The 16,611-nt window shown below is 36.0% G+C and overlaps 2 protein-coding genes across 3 annotated transcripts in view; one reads left to right on the forward strand and one right to left on the reverse strand.

Annotated features, from left to right (window-relative positions):
- LOC308491710 (trace amine-associated receptor 6-like) overlaps positions 1-16,611 on the forward strand; it is a gene marked incomplete at its 5' end in the record, with an annotated part of 50,544 nt that overhangs the window by 27,760 nt on the left and 6,173 nt on the right. The window lies entirely within an intron of this gene.
- LOC308491705 (trace amine-associated receptor 9) lies at positions 339-1,385 on the reverse strand (the record flags this gene model as incomplete). The annotated part of the gene is made up of 1 exon (XM_081035680.1): positions 339-1,385. One exon carries the CDS (start codon positions 1,383-1,385, stop codon positions 339-341), a length of 1,047 nt encoding a protein of 348 aa, XP_080891806.1.

Consider the following 16,611-nt stretch of genomic DNA (forward strand, 5'->3'; position numbering starts at 1 on the left):
CCATCTGTATTTTAAACAACTGAACATTGGTAATGAGTGTGGGAGAAACTACAAAGCTTTAAATTATTGGAAGAAACAAATAGGAAATTCAGAGAAGGTATTAGAAATTACCACAGAAAAACACTAAATAGAAAGCAATTAGAAAATCTTATTAACCTATCACTAAATTCTGAAAAAAAAGCCAAAATACATGAAGATGAAAAGTGCTTTAGAACAACTGCTGAATGTAATATCCTCTTACTTGTCAAATGATTACACTTTCCTCTCTAGATCTAAATGTTTAATTTTGCACTTGAACTTAATTCCATGTTAGTTTTGAAGTCCCTGCAGTAATTTCGTTAATCTGTATCTGCTTCCTCAGAAAATAAATTAGTTGTTGACGAATCACTCCTTAAGAACTTGCCACTTACGATAAGTTTAATTGCCTTCCGGAACCAAGGGTAAAAGAAAGCATATATCAATGGATTCATAGCTGAATTATAATAAACACACCACACTAAAATCTCATAAACATAAGGAGGAGTTATAAAATTCATATAAGCATCAATCACAGCATCAATAATGTATGGTAGCCAAGAGACAAGAAATGCTGCCATAGCAATACCTAATGTTTTAGCAGCTTTTCTCTCTCTCTTTGCTACTCTTTCTTTGTAACTCTCTGAGGAGGACTGAGCTTGGCTGGCTGTACTTTCTATCTTCCTAGCCTGATGTTTAGCCACTAAAAATATCTTACCATATAGAAACACCATGGCAACAGTGGGTATAAAGAATAGAAGAAAACAAAGTAGAACCCAATTTTGATTCAATGGAGCCTGACAGCCTCCTACACAAGTGAGAGCAACTACTAGTTCCTCAATTCCTTCTTCGTTGGCCCCAGTGTAAAAAATAGAGAAACTGTATGTGACAGAAAAGAACCAAGAGAGAACAATGCATATTTCTGACACAGAGACAGTAAACTTGGTTGGATAGGTCAGAGGATCAGTAACAGCAATATATCGATCAATAGAGATACAACATAAGTGAAATAAAGAAGCAAAACAGAAGGAAGTATCAAAACAGGTATGAAATTTACAGTAACTCTCCCCAAAGTACCAGCAGCTCTCCACAGACCTCACTGCACTGAAGGGCATCACAGTGACTCCCACCAAGAAATCAGCACAGGCCAGGGAGGCAATGAGAAAGTTTGTAGGTGTGTGCAGTTGTTTGAAGTGCAGGATGGCAAAAATGACCAGGAAGTTCCCAAACACAGCCAGCACGGCCCCCAAACCAAGGACTGCATACAGAATCACTCGAGGTCCCAGAGAGTAAGGAGTTTTAACACAGGATCCATTCACGTTCTCATAGCACAGCTCCACAGCTTCAGCTTGGGAGAAAGAGCTCACCATTGCCTTCTTGTTTGAATTGTTTTACAGTTCTCAGATTTCCTCTTTCAGCAATTTAATACAAGAAGGAGATGGCCATGTGAAACTCTCTGGAAGAGGAAAAACATCTCTAGTTCAATGAAAGTGAGAAACTTTCATACTTTTGTTTTGTTTTGTTTTTGGTATATTAACTATAACGTCTTGCTCTTTCCAAAAAACATTTATTCCCAAGTTTTTAATATATTTAGAGGGGAATTTGTTGCAGAGAGTCATTAAAATTGTAGTCAAATTTAGTACTGAAAAATGGCTGGCAAAATACTTAGCCCAATGATACACTTTATCATTATATATATACATATATATATATATATACATATATATATATATATTTATCTATATACATAGATAAATATATATTATAATGTAATTGGTTAATCATTAGAAATATCCCTTTACTGTGCTACTTTACCTTTGAAATTTCACCTGTAACCAACTGAGAAATAATTAGGCTATCGAAAGCTGAGTTTTATTTACTAGGTTATCTCCCCTGAGTAATCACTTCAGCAGTAATGATAACCTATACTTCATTTTTTTCAAGAAGGAAGAAATAAATTACATCTCCTTCAAATTATAGCCTCAAAAACCCCTATAGTATAGAGTGTGAAGACTGACGAAACATTTACTCATAATAGCTTACTAAACTTATTTGGGGAATATATTTCTTTTATTGTTAACATTTTCAGAGGCTTTTGTTTTCTCCTTTTATATTCATTCATAGTTTGGACAACTTGAGATGATTTGGAGAGCTATTCTTACCAAATTGATACTAATATAATGAGTGTACTTTCCATGGTAATAGCCAGATTTAGATGTCTAAAATCAGTAAGATCAATTAAAATAAATAGTAAATCACCTAGCCCTTTACCTTTCCATCCTTAAAAAAAACCCAAAAAAACAGTATAATTTAAAATCTACCACAGAGGCGTAGACAACACCTGCGATGGTCAGGAGGGGTTTATCTAGATAGGTATATCTGGAAGGAATAGATTTATGCTAAGTCACCCAAGATTCAGATTGAGACCAAACAATATTGAATAATTAATGAAAAACTTTGTATCTAAATCTTAATCTTTGAACTAGACAGATTGGACTGTGTTTATTGCCATTTATCTCATACCATAGGTTTGGCCTCTGTTGAAACTGTAGGATCCTAGAAAAAATTATGTGCATACACATGCATATGTGTATCTTTTAGCTATGTATCTACACTGTCTAGGTAACAAGCTTCACTAGTCTGTGAATTTTAAATTTGTTTGTGTATGTGCAGTGTGTGTGCATACACCCATGTTATTTTCAGGCTTCACTAGTCTGGGAATTTTAAATCAATTCATTTTTACTTTTATTTCCTGGTTTATACTTCCATCAGTTCTCACTGGTTCGGTGGTATAAATCTAAGTCTTCTCCTTACAAAGTATGTCCTTGTCCCAGTTATGACTGGGAGTCCTCAGATGAGTGCACCCATCCATGTGCTCACAGGTCTGCTTACCCAATAAAATCATAAAATCACCATATGATACCCCCACACCCTGGATTCTTCTTCTACTCCAGCTGTCCTGATAAAGTCCACCTCACCTCTTGTTTTACTCTCAAGCTGGTTGAAGGAATTTCACCACTGCCACCACAGACGGTACTCTGCATGAGAGTTTGAGGGTCTCTGTAAAAGATGCTGTCATTCAAAGTTTCAGTACTCCCCACTTTTCTGGTGCCCAAGTAATGCTACTCTTGTACAAAAGAAGAGCAACCCCACGCCCCCGCACACACACACACACACCCTCAGGTCTTAAAACTTAGGCCTTAAAATAGCAGCCTTCCATCCTATAGAGTGTCTTAAAACTTACCTTTCCCTAGAAGCAAAGACAGTGGAGCAATGAGCATTCCTAACACCCACATATTGGTGTTTAATACCTTTCACCAGTAAAAGGAACTAGGGTTTCTCAAAGGCATGATTTATCCAAGCAATGGGACAGGGAAGGTATAGTAAGAAACTGAAACATATTTTTATATCAGAAATTAAGGAAGAGATTTTTTTAAATGTTGGAGCATTTCATAAGGACATTGCTGCAACATCAACGGACTTCTGCTGGCCAAATATGGACAAGTTCAATGGCAAGATAATTATGGAGAGTAAAAAATTATAAGCCATTGGGGAAAAAATGGGAATCCATGAGGCAATAAGGATTAGAGATAGATAGACACATACGTAGATACATACAAGCATACATATACACACACACATAAATACCTACATTGGGGAGGACTTTTTCTTACAGTAAAACACCAAGTTCCAACTGGTATGTGTGGAGAGAATTCTAGAGTTGAAATATCATAATTTTGGAATCATCACATTAATATTGATTCAGGCAAGAATCATGGATGGATGGTAAATCTGGCTGGGGGCGGGGTGTGGAGGATTTTGATGAGATGAGCTATTTCTATGGTTTCAAGTATCATCTCTCAGAGATTATTTAGTTCCAAAAGAAAAAATAAAGTAACTACATAGTAGAGAAATCAAACAAGACCTTGACCAGGTGATCAAAATTACCATCACCAGTGAGCGACAGTATGCCTCTGGATATGATATCCTGAGAAGCACTATATAATATACATAGTATTCCAGTCAGGAATGCATAACCGGAATCTAATCCTGAAATTTGAGACAAATCAAAGTTGAGAAATATTCTATTTTTAAATTGTGGAGAGGATTATATTGCTCAAAAATGCATGTGTCATAAAAGACTGAAGAACTATTTCAGAATAAGAGACTAAAGGGCAAGACAACTAACAGAAATATGTGGTCCTAGAATGAAATATATTAGTGGGTCAATTGACAAAACAGTAGTTGGTTAAAAATATAGTATCAATGTTAAACTGCTGAAATATGGCTGAAGGGCCATGATGTATTCAACTTAACTCTCAGATGGTTCAGAAAAAATATTCACACACAGAAAGACAAAGAGGGAGACAGACAAAAACAAATATTAAAGCAAACGGAGCAAAATTTTAGATACTTATAAAGGGTATATAAGTGTGCTTTGTACAACTTTGTGCAAATTTTTTGTAGGTTTAAATTTATTTCCAAATAAAAGCTTTCTTTTACAAAAAGCAATTTAAAAAATTGGACCTTTAGTATCTCCATTTCCATTTATCAGCTTGTGTAAGCCACTCTCAAATCTCAGTACTTCACCCATATAAAACTTCTCTACAAGCAGTAGTTCAGGTTCTCTTCTCAATTCACCTCTTCTCTCCCCTCCACCATTACTTTAAATGCAAACCACCTTCAGATGCACTCTTGTCACAGTGTAACATGACAATTTACACTCCCAAAGTACAACACTTCATGTCTACATTCGCATTTCTGGTAAGTTCACGATTTCTTTGAGAACAATAAAGAACATAAAATTACAGTATATCTCAGTATCTACCTACAGTTGTTATTCTACTTATTTTTCCTCAAAAGGGAAGACTAGTTTGTCCCAAAGATGTATTGATTCTCTGGTTCCTGAAACAGAAAATTAATTGGACATTTTAAGTGAGTGTTTGCTTCCTGTCTCCAAAACCCTGTTTTAATTACCTCACTAGTAAGTCATCAAAATTACAAAAATTACAGTCTACTTTTAAGCAGGGTTATCTATTGAACATATGCTTATATACTCACGTCTACCTATCTTTCTTTATCATTATCCCCACTCCAAACTATGCCTCTCTCTGAAGCCGTTTGACAAACAAGAATTGTTGTTAAAAATATTTCTGTCCCAGTAACATAATCCCATGAATTAAAGAAAAAGAGCATGGGAAAAAGTCCAAGAGCACTGGTCTAGTGAAATCTGAAAATGGGAACTGGTACTATCTGTTACACTTATGTCTAGGAAAAATATTTAGAAATAAAGTTTAATTAATACAACAGAATCATAGTCTACAGATATAAATGATTAATTAGGAAAAGCACGGATGTAGAAATGCCACCTGTCCTCTTCAAAAAGATGTGATAAAAAGTTCCCTTGAGTTCTTTTTGACTTTCCATGATGCTGGCAATTCTCAATAAAGTGTCATCTTTAAGAGCAATCTGCAAAGCCTATTTTAGTGATGAGGAGGAATGTAGCAGACTATTTTTCATGTCTAGTATCACGTTATACCCGAGTATCACGAATAGATAATCCATTCTTGCCTAGCATAAGCACTGGGCTGAGTAAATGGAAAAATTGGACATTGTACAACAGAAAGTTCAGGAAAGTCAGAAAGTTTGTCAGGTAATCCTGAACACAGAACAGTCACAGGCCAGCCCCTCAGAGTAGGGATGCCAAAGAAAATGCTTGCTAAGTGTCAGGTCCATATTGTTACACTGCTTTTTTTAACATTTGCTCTCAAATCTTAATGAGTCTTTATAATATTCTTGGACACTTTTTGAAGTTTTAGAGTAGAGGAGACAAGATTTTGTGTCCTTGCTGGTTCAGTGCTCTTGAAGAAGAGACAGCTAATTTGAATCTCAGACAGTCTAGAACAGAGATATCTAATAAAACTTTCTGTGATGAAACGTTCTATAATCTGTCTAATATGATATCTACTAGGTACCTATGGTTATCGAATACTTGAAATGTGGTTAGTGTGACTGAGAAACTGACTTTTAAAAATTTATCATTAGTTTCAGATATACAAAACATAGTGATTAGACGTTTACGCAGCTCACAAAGTGATAACACCAAGTCTACTACGCATCTGATGCTGTACATTCTTTCCTATTACTACATGATTGACTATATTCCCTATGCTGTATTTTACATCCAGTGATGACATTTTTCACAGAACTAGAACAAATAATCCTGAAATGTATATGGAACCACAAAAGACCCCGCATAGCCATGACAATCCTGAGAAAGAAGAGCAAAACTGGAGGTATTCTACCTGATGTCAAACTATACTACAAGGCCAGAGTAATCAAAACAGCATGGTATTGGCATAAAAACAAACACATAGATCAATGGGACAGAACAGAGTCCAGAAATAAATCCATGCCTATATGGTTGTTTAATCTACGACAAAGGAAACAAGAATATACATTGAGGTAAAAACATCTATTCAATAAATGGTGCTGGGAAGATTGTTTTGTTTTCAAAGTTTATTTTATTTGTTTATTTAATAAGCACCTACTAAAGCACAACAGTAGGGGTAATTAAGAATGTAGACCTTAAATTTAGGAAAACTTACACTCAAATTGTAGCTCTGCCACCTGTATAATAAGGTACTTAATTACTCCGAACCCCAATTTTTAGAAATTTAAAAATCCTAAACGTGACATGAGGAGAAATATTTGGCCATTATTTTTTCAAATAATTTTTTCTGCCCTATAATCTTTCTCATCTCTTTCTAACATTACAATTACACTATATTAAACCATTGGATATTATTTAACAAGTCTCTGAGGCTATGCTCTTTTGTTTTCAATCTCTTTTTCCTTCTCTGGTCTTAGTACTGAATAATTTTTCATGATCTATCTTCAACTTCACTACTAATTTTCTCTGTAACTTCCATTTGGCTAAGTCCATCTAACAATATTTTATTTCAAATATATTTTTGTCAGTTCTAGAATTTTCATTTGGTGTTTTTAAATCTCTGCTGAGACGTCCTATGTTTCATTCATGGCTAGCATAGTTTGTTTTACTTCATTGAGGGTCATTATAAGAACCCTTATTTCTTAATTCATGTTTGTCATCTCAAGGTTGGTCTCAATTGATTTTATTTTTTCTTGAGGATGTGTCTCTTTCTCCTGGCTCTTTGTATGTTGGATAATTTTGGACTGTATTCTGGACATTATGAGTATTAAGTTGTGGAGAATCTTGTCAAAGATTCAGAAATAGCAGAAGTAAAACCCACAAATCACTGAAGTAGTAATTAGTAAAAGTTTATTGGGCACACAACAAAAGATGTGTCATGAACCAGGAGCATTGAAACATGGAATGAGTCTCAGGGGTATACTGTAATAAATATATATAGTGCGAAGGCAGTGACTTTATCTTCACAGTGATTGGTTATAATACTAGAATTTTCTTAAATGATAGGGAATTGGTTAGTGATTACCTCATGCCAATTTTGGAAACAGTTCAAGTTTTGTTTATGATTTCCAGAGGCATAAGCAAGAAAGACCCAGGTCAAATTAGTCTTTCAAAATAAAGTAAATTAAACTTTGCATGTAGTATGACTAAAATGGTTTTTTGTCTGCTCAGAGAATTTTTGAGACCAGTCTCCGTTTGTGTTTGGTTTTAACACTCTACAATTCATAATTTTATCTGCTGAATATTATGTATTTTTATTTAGTGGACTCTATTTCTTGAGTGGGAGCTCCTCGTAATTCAGAGACATTATCATTATCTAAACTGTTTTAATTGGCTTGGCACGTGTCCTTCAGGCATCAAGAGCTATAGGCAGGCAGAATTTAGTGATCCTCAAACTGGCTCTTTCCTTTCTAAGATTCCCACAGAAGATAAGATTCTTCCCAGAAGATAAAACCAATGACCATAGTTACTCTGGATTCTGGTTTCTGGTTCTTCAGCCAGAAAGACTGAATTGTCACAAGTTCCCTTGCCAACCCGTCTGCCATGCTAAGATTGGCCATAGGCTGAAAACCGTAAAAATGGGAACTTACTTTTTGTACACCTCTCTTCCTTCAAACATGTACTTTCCACCAAAATCTGTTCACTTGTGTTTGCTCTCCAGTGCCTTCTGGTAGCTGCATTTTGATTATATCCAAAAGGTGAAAGAGTTGCTTTATCTCTTGGATCTTACCCAGTAATTAAAAGAAATATGGTAGTCATATGTTACATTTCAAAGCATTTCTCTTGTTCACTGATTTTACCTGTATTCTTGTTTTATTTATGCAATTCACACTTGAATCTCTCTATGAGTACTGATAAGAATTGTTTAAAGATGTCTTATTTTCTCTACATTATTTGTGTTCTTTCTTGGATTAGTTGACCTGTTTGTTTATCTTGTTCATTTTTTCCTTTTATTAATTTCTCAGTTGTTTAGGATCATACTGCCAGGATTTGTACTTAGTTCTATCTCATTAACTTATTCTTGACTCGAGGCTTGACTGCCTTCCTAACTAGGTATGGAATTTCCCACATATCTCCTACTCCAGTTACTCATATTTGCTCATCCAATTTATCTATTAACTACCACAAATCTGCCAACCCAATTTGTCATATTCAGAAGGCGAATAATAGAAGATAAAACTTTTGACCACAGAGAAATCAATACAAGTCATTCAAAAGATATACTAAAAAGGAATACAATGAACAGCTGAAAATGCAAACATTTCAAGAACAATACGACTGTAACTACTGTTTTATACCATCCACATCCTTTTCTTTTTCTTGGATTTTGTGGGACCCAACCGACCTTCTTGTCATTGCTTCTTGGTTTCCTTCAATTGAGAAAAGGTGACACAGTGACATGATTAGAAGAACATTGCGAACATATCAAAGAGAAACTCCTCACAGTAAATTTGTTTGTCCTACCTCCTGTGCAATGTGCAATCTGAAGCTTCACCCTGACTTGGGTGACTTGAACGTGGAAGAATCTGCTAAAGGGATGAACGGGAATAGCCTGCAGAATGAGTAACAAGTCAGGTGAGGGTAAGTAAGGAAAGCAAGGAGAGATCTAAAGACTAAAGGCCGAACTGTAGGCTGAGCGTAGGAGTTAGCATAAAGTACAAGGTGGGTAGAATACACTGATCAAGTGGGAGCAAATGAAGAGGGGCTAATGGAAGAAAAATGCAGAAGCCGTGGTCTGCCCTGACAACCTTATTCTGTATCGGACTCTTATGCCATCATATGCCTAAGAGGCTGAGCTGTGAGTCGTGGAGGAACTTAGGAAGCCAGAAAAAGGGAAATAGTGATTTTTGCCCCACCCCAAATTAATGAACTCTGAAGTGGTTTTAGCGGGTAACCAGAATAGAATCCTACACCTACAGAACCAGAATTTCATGTAAGGAGCCGAAGCATTGTTGGCCGGTTCAGTGATCATAATGTAAAAGCCATCAGCAATTGCGAGAATTCAATCAAATGTCCTTTTAATATCTATGAAAATTGAGACACTACTAGAAAAGTATATGAGTACAGGGGGAAAACAGAAATGAAGTTCAAAGGTACAAATACCTAGATGGAAAATTCATGGACAGGATCTTCCTTCAGAAAAATAATACAACAGTACAAAAAAAAAAACTTAGATATGTACATGAAGTTGAGAAAAAGAGTTACAACAGTTTTTTAGTTGCTACCTAAGGTGGTGGGAAGAGGAAAGGATTTCCTGTTGAGACCTGTTGAAGTTGAGATGCCTATAGGCGGTCAAAGTGGGAACTGTCCAGTGGATGAATGGATTGATCTGCATAGAGCTCAAAAAAACTAGAGGGAGTTATTTGGGGGCCCATAATCATGTTATAATCAATCACTCAAGGAATGAACAATTTATTATGAATCCACTATGTGTCAGGCATCTACTAAGTGTCACTATAACACAATTAAATTGCTTTTCTCAATCACGTGCAAGTCAATTAATGACTTTACAATTCTGCATTATAACCTGAATAAAATTAAAATTGTCCAAAATCTTGGATTTAGTTTATAAAGCATTGAACAATTTATGAGTAATAATGTGTCTGAAATTTCCATTATTAGGTTCTTTTTGACCAAAGCATTGTTGATACAGTATTCTCCATCACATAGTTCAAATGATACAATGAGTTTTTTTCAAGTTTAAAGAATTTCCGTTTTTGGACTAATCCATGTCAGAACATATCTTCAGTTAAAATAGTTTCTTTGATTTTAAGGAAAAAATGTGTTTCTAAATACTTTTTTTTTTTTTGAGGAAACTTAATTCATACTCTAGAAATAATTTATTTAATGATAATATAAATGATGATGCTTGAAAGTAAGACCCCTAAGATAGTAGGTAAAAGTATTATGCCCCAAGGAGATTGGAGCATACTACTTATTATTTTTTGGCATGTCTTTTATTACTGAACTATTTCAAAGGTATAATAATGTCTCCACCATGCGTCATGGCCCTATTATTTTCCCATACTCTGCTGCCCCTTAGTGGTCACTCTGAGAAATGCTGGGCTGACCAAATGGTAAGAGGACACAAAAGATGAAAAGGTAAATGGCTGGAACGGAAGGGTGTATTTAAAAATGAGCCCCCCTCTCCCACCCCACCCCCGCCCGGCCAAAAAGAAATAAAAAAGAGCCTGGCACCAAACACTTTAAAAGCATGCCTGTTATATAGCTATCTTCTCTCTCCCTTCCAAGCCATCCTTCCATAAAAATATTAATAATAATAATAATAATAAATTTAAATACAAACCTCAAAGAAAGGTTTTTGAACATTTATCTTCATTAGAATCACATGAGGTGCTTGTTTAATTTTTCAGGCCCTACACCCAGAAGTTCTAATCTCTAGGACTGAAGTAAAATCTAAAATGTGCTTTTTAAATCAGCCCAACTGAGTCTGGCATTCCACAGAACACTTTTTGAGAAATACTGCTCCAGGAGAAGTAGCACTGTTATAAAGGAAAATACTCTAAACTGGGAGTCAGAAAAATCCATTAATTTCTCTCACACTTGCTACTACGCACTTTCTAAGTGCCAGGCATTCATGCTAGATGCAAAGAATGCAGATAAAAGCCACAATCCATAGCCTGAATAATTTTATAACCTAGTTTGGGAGAGGCCAAATAAACAATTAGAATGCTCTGAGATAAGAACTCAGGAAAGAGGAAGGAGAAGTGCCCCGGGATAAGAAGTGGGGGATGTGAGGGCATTGGGGAGAGCTAGGTTGATGGTATTTATTATAGAAAGTTCTCCAGTCAAAGAGACTCTGAAGTGAGTTAGTAAGAACAAATAGTATTCAAGTTTCTAATTTCTGTGACACTGCACACAACTCCAAACTCTCTGAGCTTTGATTTGTAATTCATGCCAGAGAAAGAAAGGTTACATACATGTTTCTGGTGCTTTTACTTTTCCTTGACAGTGTGCTTACAGTTTACAGGGGTTACAGTGTTTGTAATAGGTAAAATAACTGACCCGAATTCACTGACTCCTAATAGCTCCCAACCAAAGTTTAAGGTCCTATTTATATATGGGATGTCTTACGAAGAGCAGTTTGCTATTCTTCCAACTAAAACAAGTTAGAGTCTCCCTGCTCATTGAATTCCATTAATAATTTCACAGTGATCTACCACGCAGAAATCTATAATGCATTTTTGTTTCGTTTTGTTATTGATCGTGTATCTTCAGTTAAACCCACGTAAGGTCCATATGGAAAACAGAATGAGATTGAGTGAGATGAGAGGAGATGGGATTGACAGAGATGCAGTGAAAGATCAAGGAGAGAAAGACCAAGAGAAGTGATTCCCCACCCCCACCTCCACATTTCAGTAATTCTTCCTCTTTCACAGCCCAGCACCACAATTGCCTCCTCCTCTCAAGGTCCTTCCTAAAATAAGGTCACCATCCATGCAAGATATTTTTATCTTGCCCCTGACTCCTGTAATGAGAACTAACACTTGTTGAGCATTTAACCTTGTGCTACTTACTCTCATAGATATTTAACATTGTTAATTCATTTCATCATTACAACTATATGAGAGAATATTATGATTTCTTCTTGACGTGAACACTGAGCTACACAGACTTTGAGTAACTTACCCAAATTCACAGAGAATATGTGCTGGAACTGGGATTCAAATGAACCTGTGTCTTTGTCTTCTACTCTTTGTCAGCTATCTGAAGACAGGGACTTTTTAGTCGCCTCCTTTCTCTATTCTCCTCAACATAGTGGCTTGTGAAAACTGAAGCACCAAAATTACACTGATGACTTCAAGAAGAAATAACTTGGGGTAGGTGGAGGGGGGAGTATAGCAAGTTTTGAAGACAATATCAGTTGGAGGTCATAGTTAGGAATAGTGAAAGCCAAGGCTTAGCTTGTTATCTCCTAAATTGTATATCAGCTGATTCACTGGTATAGGAAGTTCTTCAATAGTTTTAACATTTACACTTTTTTACAATCTTCAATAATCTTTCATTTCAATTAACACCAGATTTTTAAAAATTGAGATATAATTGACATATAGCATTGTATTAGTTTAGGTGTACAACGTAATGATTTCACATGTGTATATATTGTGAAATGATCACCAGAATAAGTCTAGTTAACATCCATCACCACACATAGTTATATTTTTTTCTCTTGATGAGAACGTTTAAGATCTTCTCTCTTAAAACTTTCAAATAAACAATACAGTGTTAACTATAGTCACCATGCTGTACATTACATCCCCAGGATGTACTTACTTTATAACTGGAACTTTGTACCTTTCAACCACCCTTACCCATTTTGCTCACCTGCCTCCACCTCCCCCATTGCATTTGGCAAGGACCAATCTGTTCTCATATATCTGTTTGTGGGCTTTTGTTGTTGTTGTTGTTGTTGTTAGATTCCACATATAAATGATATCATACAGTATTTATCTTTATCTGATATATTTCACTTAGCATAATACCCTTAAGTTCCATCCATGTTGTTGCAAAAGGCAGAATTTCCTTATTTTTATGACTGAATAATATCCCATTGTGTGTGTGTGTGTGTGACATTTTTTGTATTTTTTTTATCCATTCATCTGTCTATGGACACTTAGATCATTTCCATGTCTTGGCTATTATAAACAGAGCTGTAATAAACATGGGGGTGCAGATACCTTTTTGAGGTAGTGATTTTGTTTCCTTTGGATGTATATCCAGAAGAGGAATTGCTGGATCATATGGTAATTCTATTTTTAATTTTTTGAGGAATCTCCATACTGTTTACCATAGTGGCTGCACCAATTTACATTCTTACTGACAGTGCACAAGTGTTCCCTTTCTCCACATTCTCACTGAGAACTTCTTATCTCTTGTTGTTTTTGATAATAGCCATTCTAACAAGTGTGAAGTGCTGTCTCACTGTGGTTTTGATTTGAATTTCCCCAATGATTAGTGATTTTCATATATCTGCATCTATATGCGTTTTTGGAAAAAATGCATATGCAGATGCTTTGCCAATTTTTTAATCAGATTTTTAATTTGTTTTGCAATTGAGTTGTATGAGTTTTTTACGTATTTTGGATATTGACCCCTTATCAGAAATCTGATGACTTGAAAATATTTACTCCCACTCTGTAGGTTGTTTTTTTGTTTTTGTTTTTCATTTCATTGATGGTTTCCTTTGCCGTATACCGTGTTTCCCTGAAAATAAGACCAAGCTGGACAATCAACTCTAATGAGTCTTTTGGAGCAAAAATTGATATAAGACCCGGTCTTATAATAAAATAAGACTGGGTATAATGTAATATAATACCGGATCTTATATTAATTTTTGCTCCAAAAGTTGCATTAGAGCTGATTGTCCAGCTAGGTCTTATTTTCAGGAAAACAGGGTAGAAGTATTTTAGTTTGATGAAGTCCCAATTGTTTACTTTTCCTTTTATCGCCTTTTGCTTTTGGTGTCAAATCCAAAAAGTCATTGCCAAGCCTGATGTCAGGGAGCTTATCTTCTGTGTTTTCTTCTAGAAGTTTTATGGCTTCAGGTCTTATGTTTAGTCTTTTGCATGTGGCTGTCCAGTTTTCTCAACACCATTTATTGAATACACTGTCTTTTCCCCATTGTATATTTTTGTCTCCTCTATCATGAATTAATTGACCACATACACATAGGTCTATTTCTGGGCTCTCTATTCTGTTCCATTGATCTATGTTTTTATGATTACTGTTTTGATTCCTATGGCTTTGTAACATAGTTTAATATTTAAGCTTTTAAAAACTGTATTCTAGAGTAATCTCATTACACACTGAATCTATGGAAATCATTTTCTATTCAACTTCAAAGACCAAAGAATTATGACCCCTGGGCCAAGTACAGCCCTAAGCCATGTATCCTTCTTCCACCTCATTTCCTGACTATCTACATATCTTTTATTTGTTTTCAAATAGGAGATGGTTTTATTTTTCTTCCCACGGATCTTGTTCAAAGAAAACATTGAACAGTTCAAAAATATGTAAAGTAAAAAGTTAAAAAATTAAAATCTGAATGTATATTCTTCTACATATTATTCTCTCTCTCTCTCTCTCTCTCTCTCTCTCTCTTTCTCTCTCTCTCTCTCTCTCTCTCTCTCTTTAAAATGGTACCATAACACACATTTCATTTTGTAACTGGATTTCATATTCAATACATAGAAGACATCTTTGGATATCAATAATATATATCAATAATATAAATATTACATTTATATTACAGTATGGACAATACACGCTATCATGTACTGACTCATTTAATTCCTTCAACAAGCCTACAAGGTAGATGCATTTCTGTTTTCCAGACAAGAAAACTGAGGCACAGAGAAACTGAGTTGTCCCAGATTATATGTTTATATGTGCTGTAGCTGAGGTTTGAATCCAGGAAGCCTGACTCCAGAGAGCACACTCGTAACCACCACACTTACTTCTACCTCTCCGTTGTCTTTGTAATGCCACATTGCTACGTGTGTGCACATATCCTTAATGAATCTCATTAACAGATATTCATGTTTTTCCCAAACATTTGATATTTAAAGTAATATTGTGATGTATATTATTTCAGCACATTGTCCAAGCATTTTCTTGGTATAGATTTCTACAGATGAAGTTGATGGGCTGAAAAGTGAGTACATTACATTTAAAAGTTTGCAGGAAGGCTGTGTCAATGGGTAGAACTGCCACACTCTAAAGTAGTGTCTATTCCTCCTTGTACCTACCCCTGTCAGTACTGTGTATTATCATTCTTTCTCGTATTGCCATCTCCTAGGTGTCTGACAATGCTTAATTTTACCTGAGGCCTGTGATCTTGAAAAACGGTGATGGTTAAAGAAATCCTCATATGTTTGTGTTCTGGGAAATGGCCTATTGCAAAACACCACTCTTCCTCACATGACATAGATAAGACTCAAGGAATTCCCTCCCTCCCCCACACCCAGTTACCTATGACAAGGCCAGACAGACAAGGCCAAATTCCCATTCTTTGCCTAATAAATGATTAGCTAAACTTCTCATCTCTACAGGTCAATCAGAACAAAATGCTCGTTAACCAAACTTTTGTTTAGATTCTCTCCTTTCCTCAGGTGCCTGAACTTTGGTCCAGCCTCAGCCTGAGCCAGCAAACAGCCAGCCTCTCCTCCACAGCCCCACCATCCCCCATAGATTGGCCTCAGAGTAAAATATTTTCTGATCTTGTCATGTCCATTCATCCCAACTCACCCAATTCTTCCTAGTCTTGTTTACTCAGCTCTATAAAAGAAAAATCTTATTGACTCACTCACGAGATACCTGCAGATCTTATGGCCAAAGGATTATCCCCACTGCAACAGTCCCTTCCCCCCCATTGCAATAACTTCCAAATAGAGTCTCTCCTTACTAAATCCAGATTTGGTTTTTATTTGCTAGGTCAAAACAACAACAACAAAAAAAACAGATTGTTTTATTTTACTTTTTGCTGTGCACTTTTGTGCACAAAGTGTGATTATTGGCTATTTTGGTCCCTTCTCATACAGTTTATTAACCTCCTCAGCTTTGCTCAATCCCAGGTGACTTCAGCCACTTGTTCCCAGGAGACCCAACCACCAAAGACAGTCCAACATTCCTGGGCCTCTCAGGCTTTATACAATGAATTTGGGTTTCTGCAAAGCCTCCAATATGTACCCTGAATGAGTCACAGCAGTGCCAGTGCACAGTTCCAAATCAGTTTAATCCACCAAGACTCTGGCTTCTCCCACCTCTTTCCCCTGGAAGAATGTGCAGTTCTAAGTTTTGGATCTGATTTTCCGAAAATGTGGGTAACACAACCTGAACGTTTAGTGGAAGTTAATGCCCCGTGGGGAAAACTTTGATCCATGAGCATCAAAAGAAGGAAGGGAAGCAAAAGTAAATACCTTTCCCTTCTCCCCTTTCTCTCATACTCCTCCAAGTTTTCTTCCGAGGAGCAGTGGTACAACAAGGCAAAATTTTCTTCCAAGAACAGTGGTACTATAAGACCTAACTGGAAGGTGCCTCAAGTCACTAGTTCTAAGATTAAGCCATGTTTTCTTGGTGATGTGTCACTGTGTATTTGCCCTCCCTCTTTTCCTGCCTCACTT

This window comes from Rhinolophus hipposideros, assembly GCF_964194185.1.
Source record: "Rhinolophus hipposideros genome assembly, chromosome: 3".
Lineage (NCBI taxonomy): Eukaryota > Metazoa > Chordata > Mammalia > Chiroptera > Rhinolophidae > Rhinolophus > Rhinolophus hipposideros.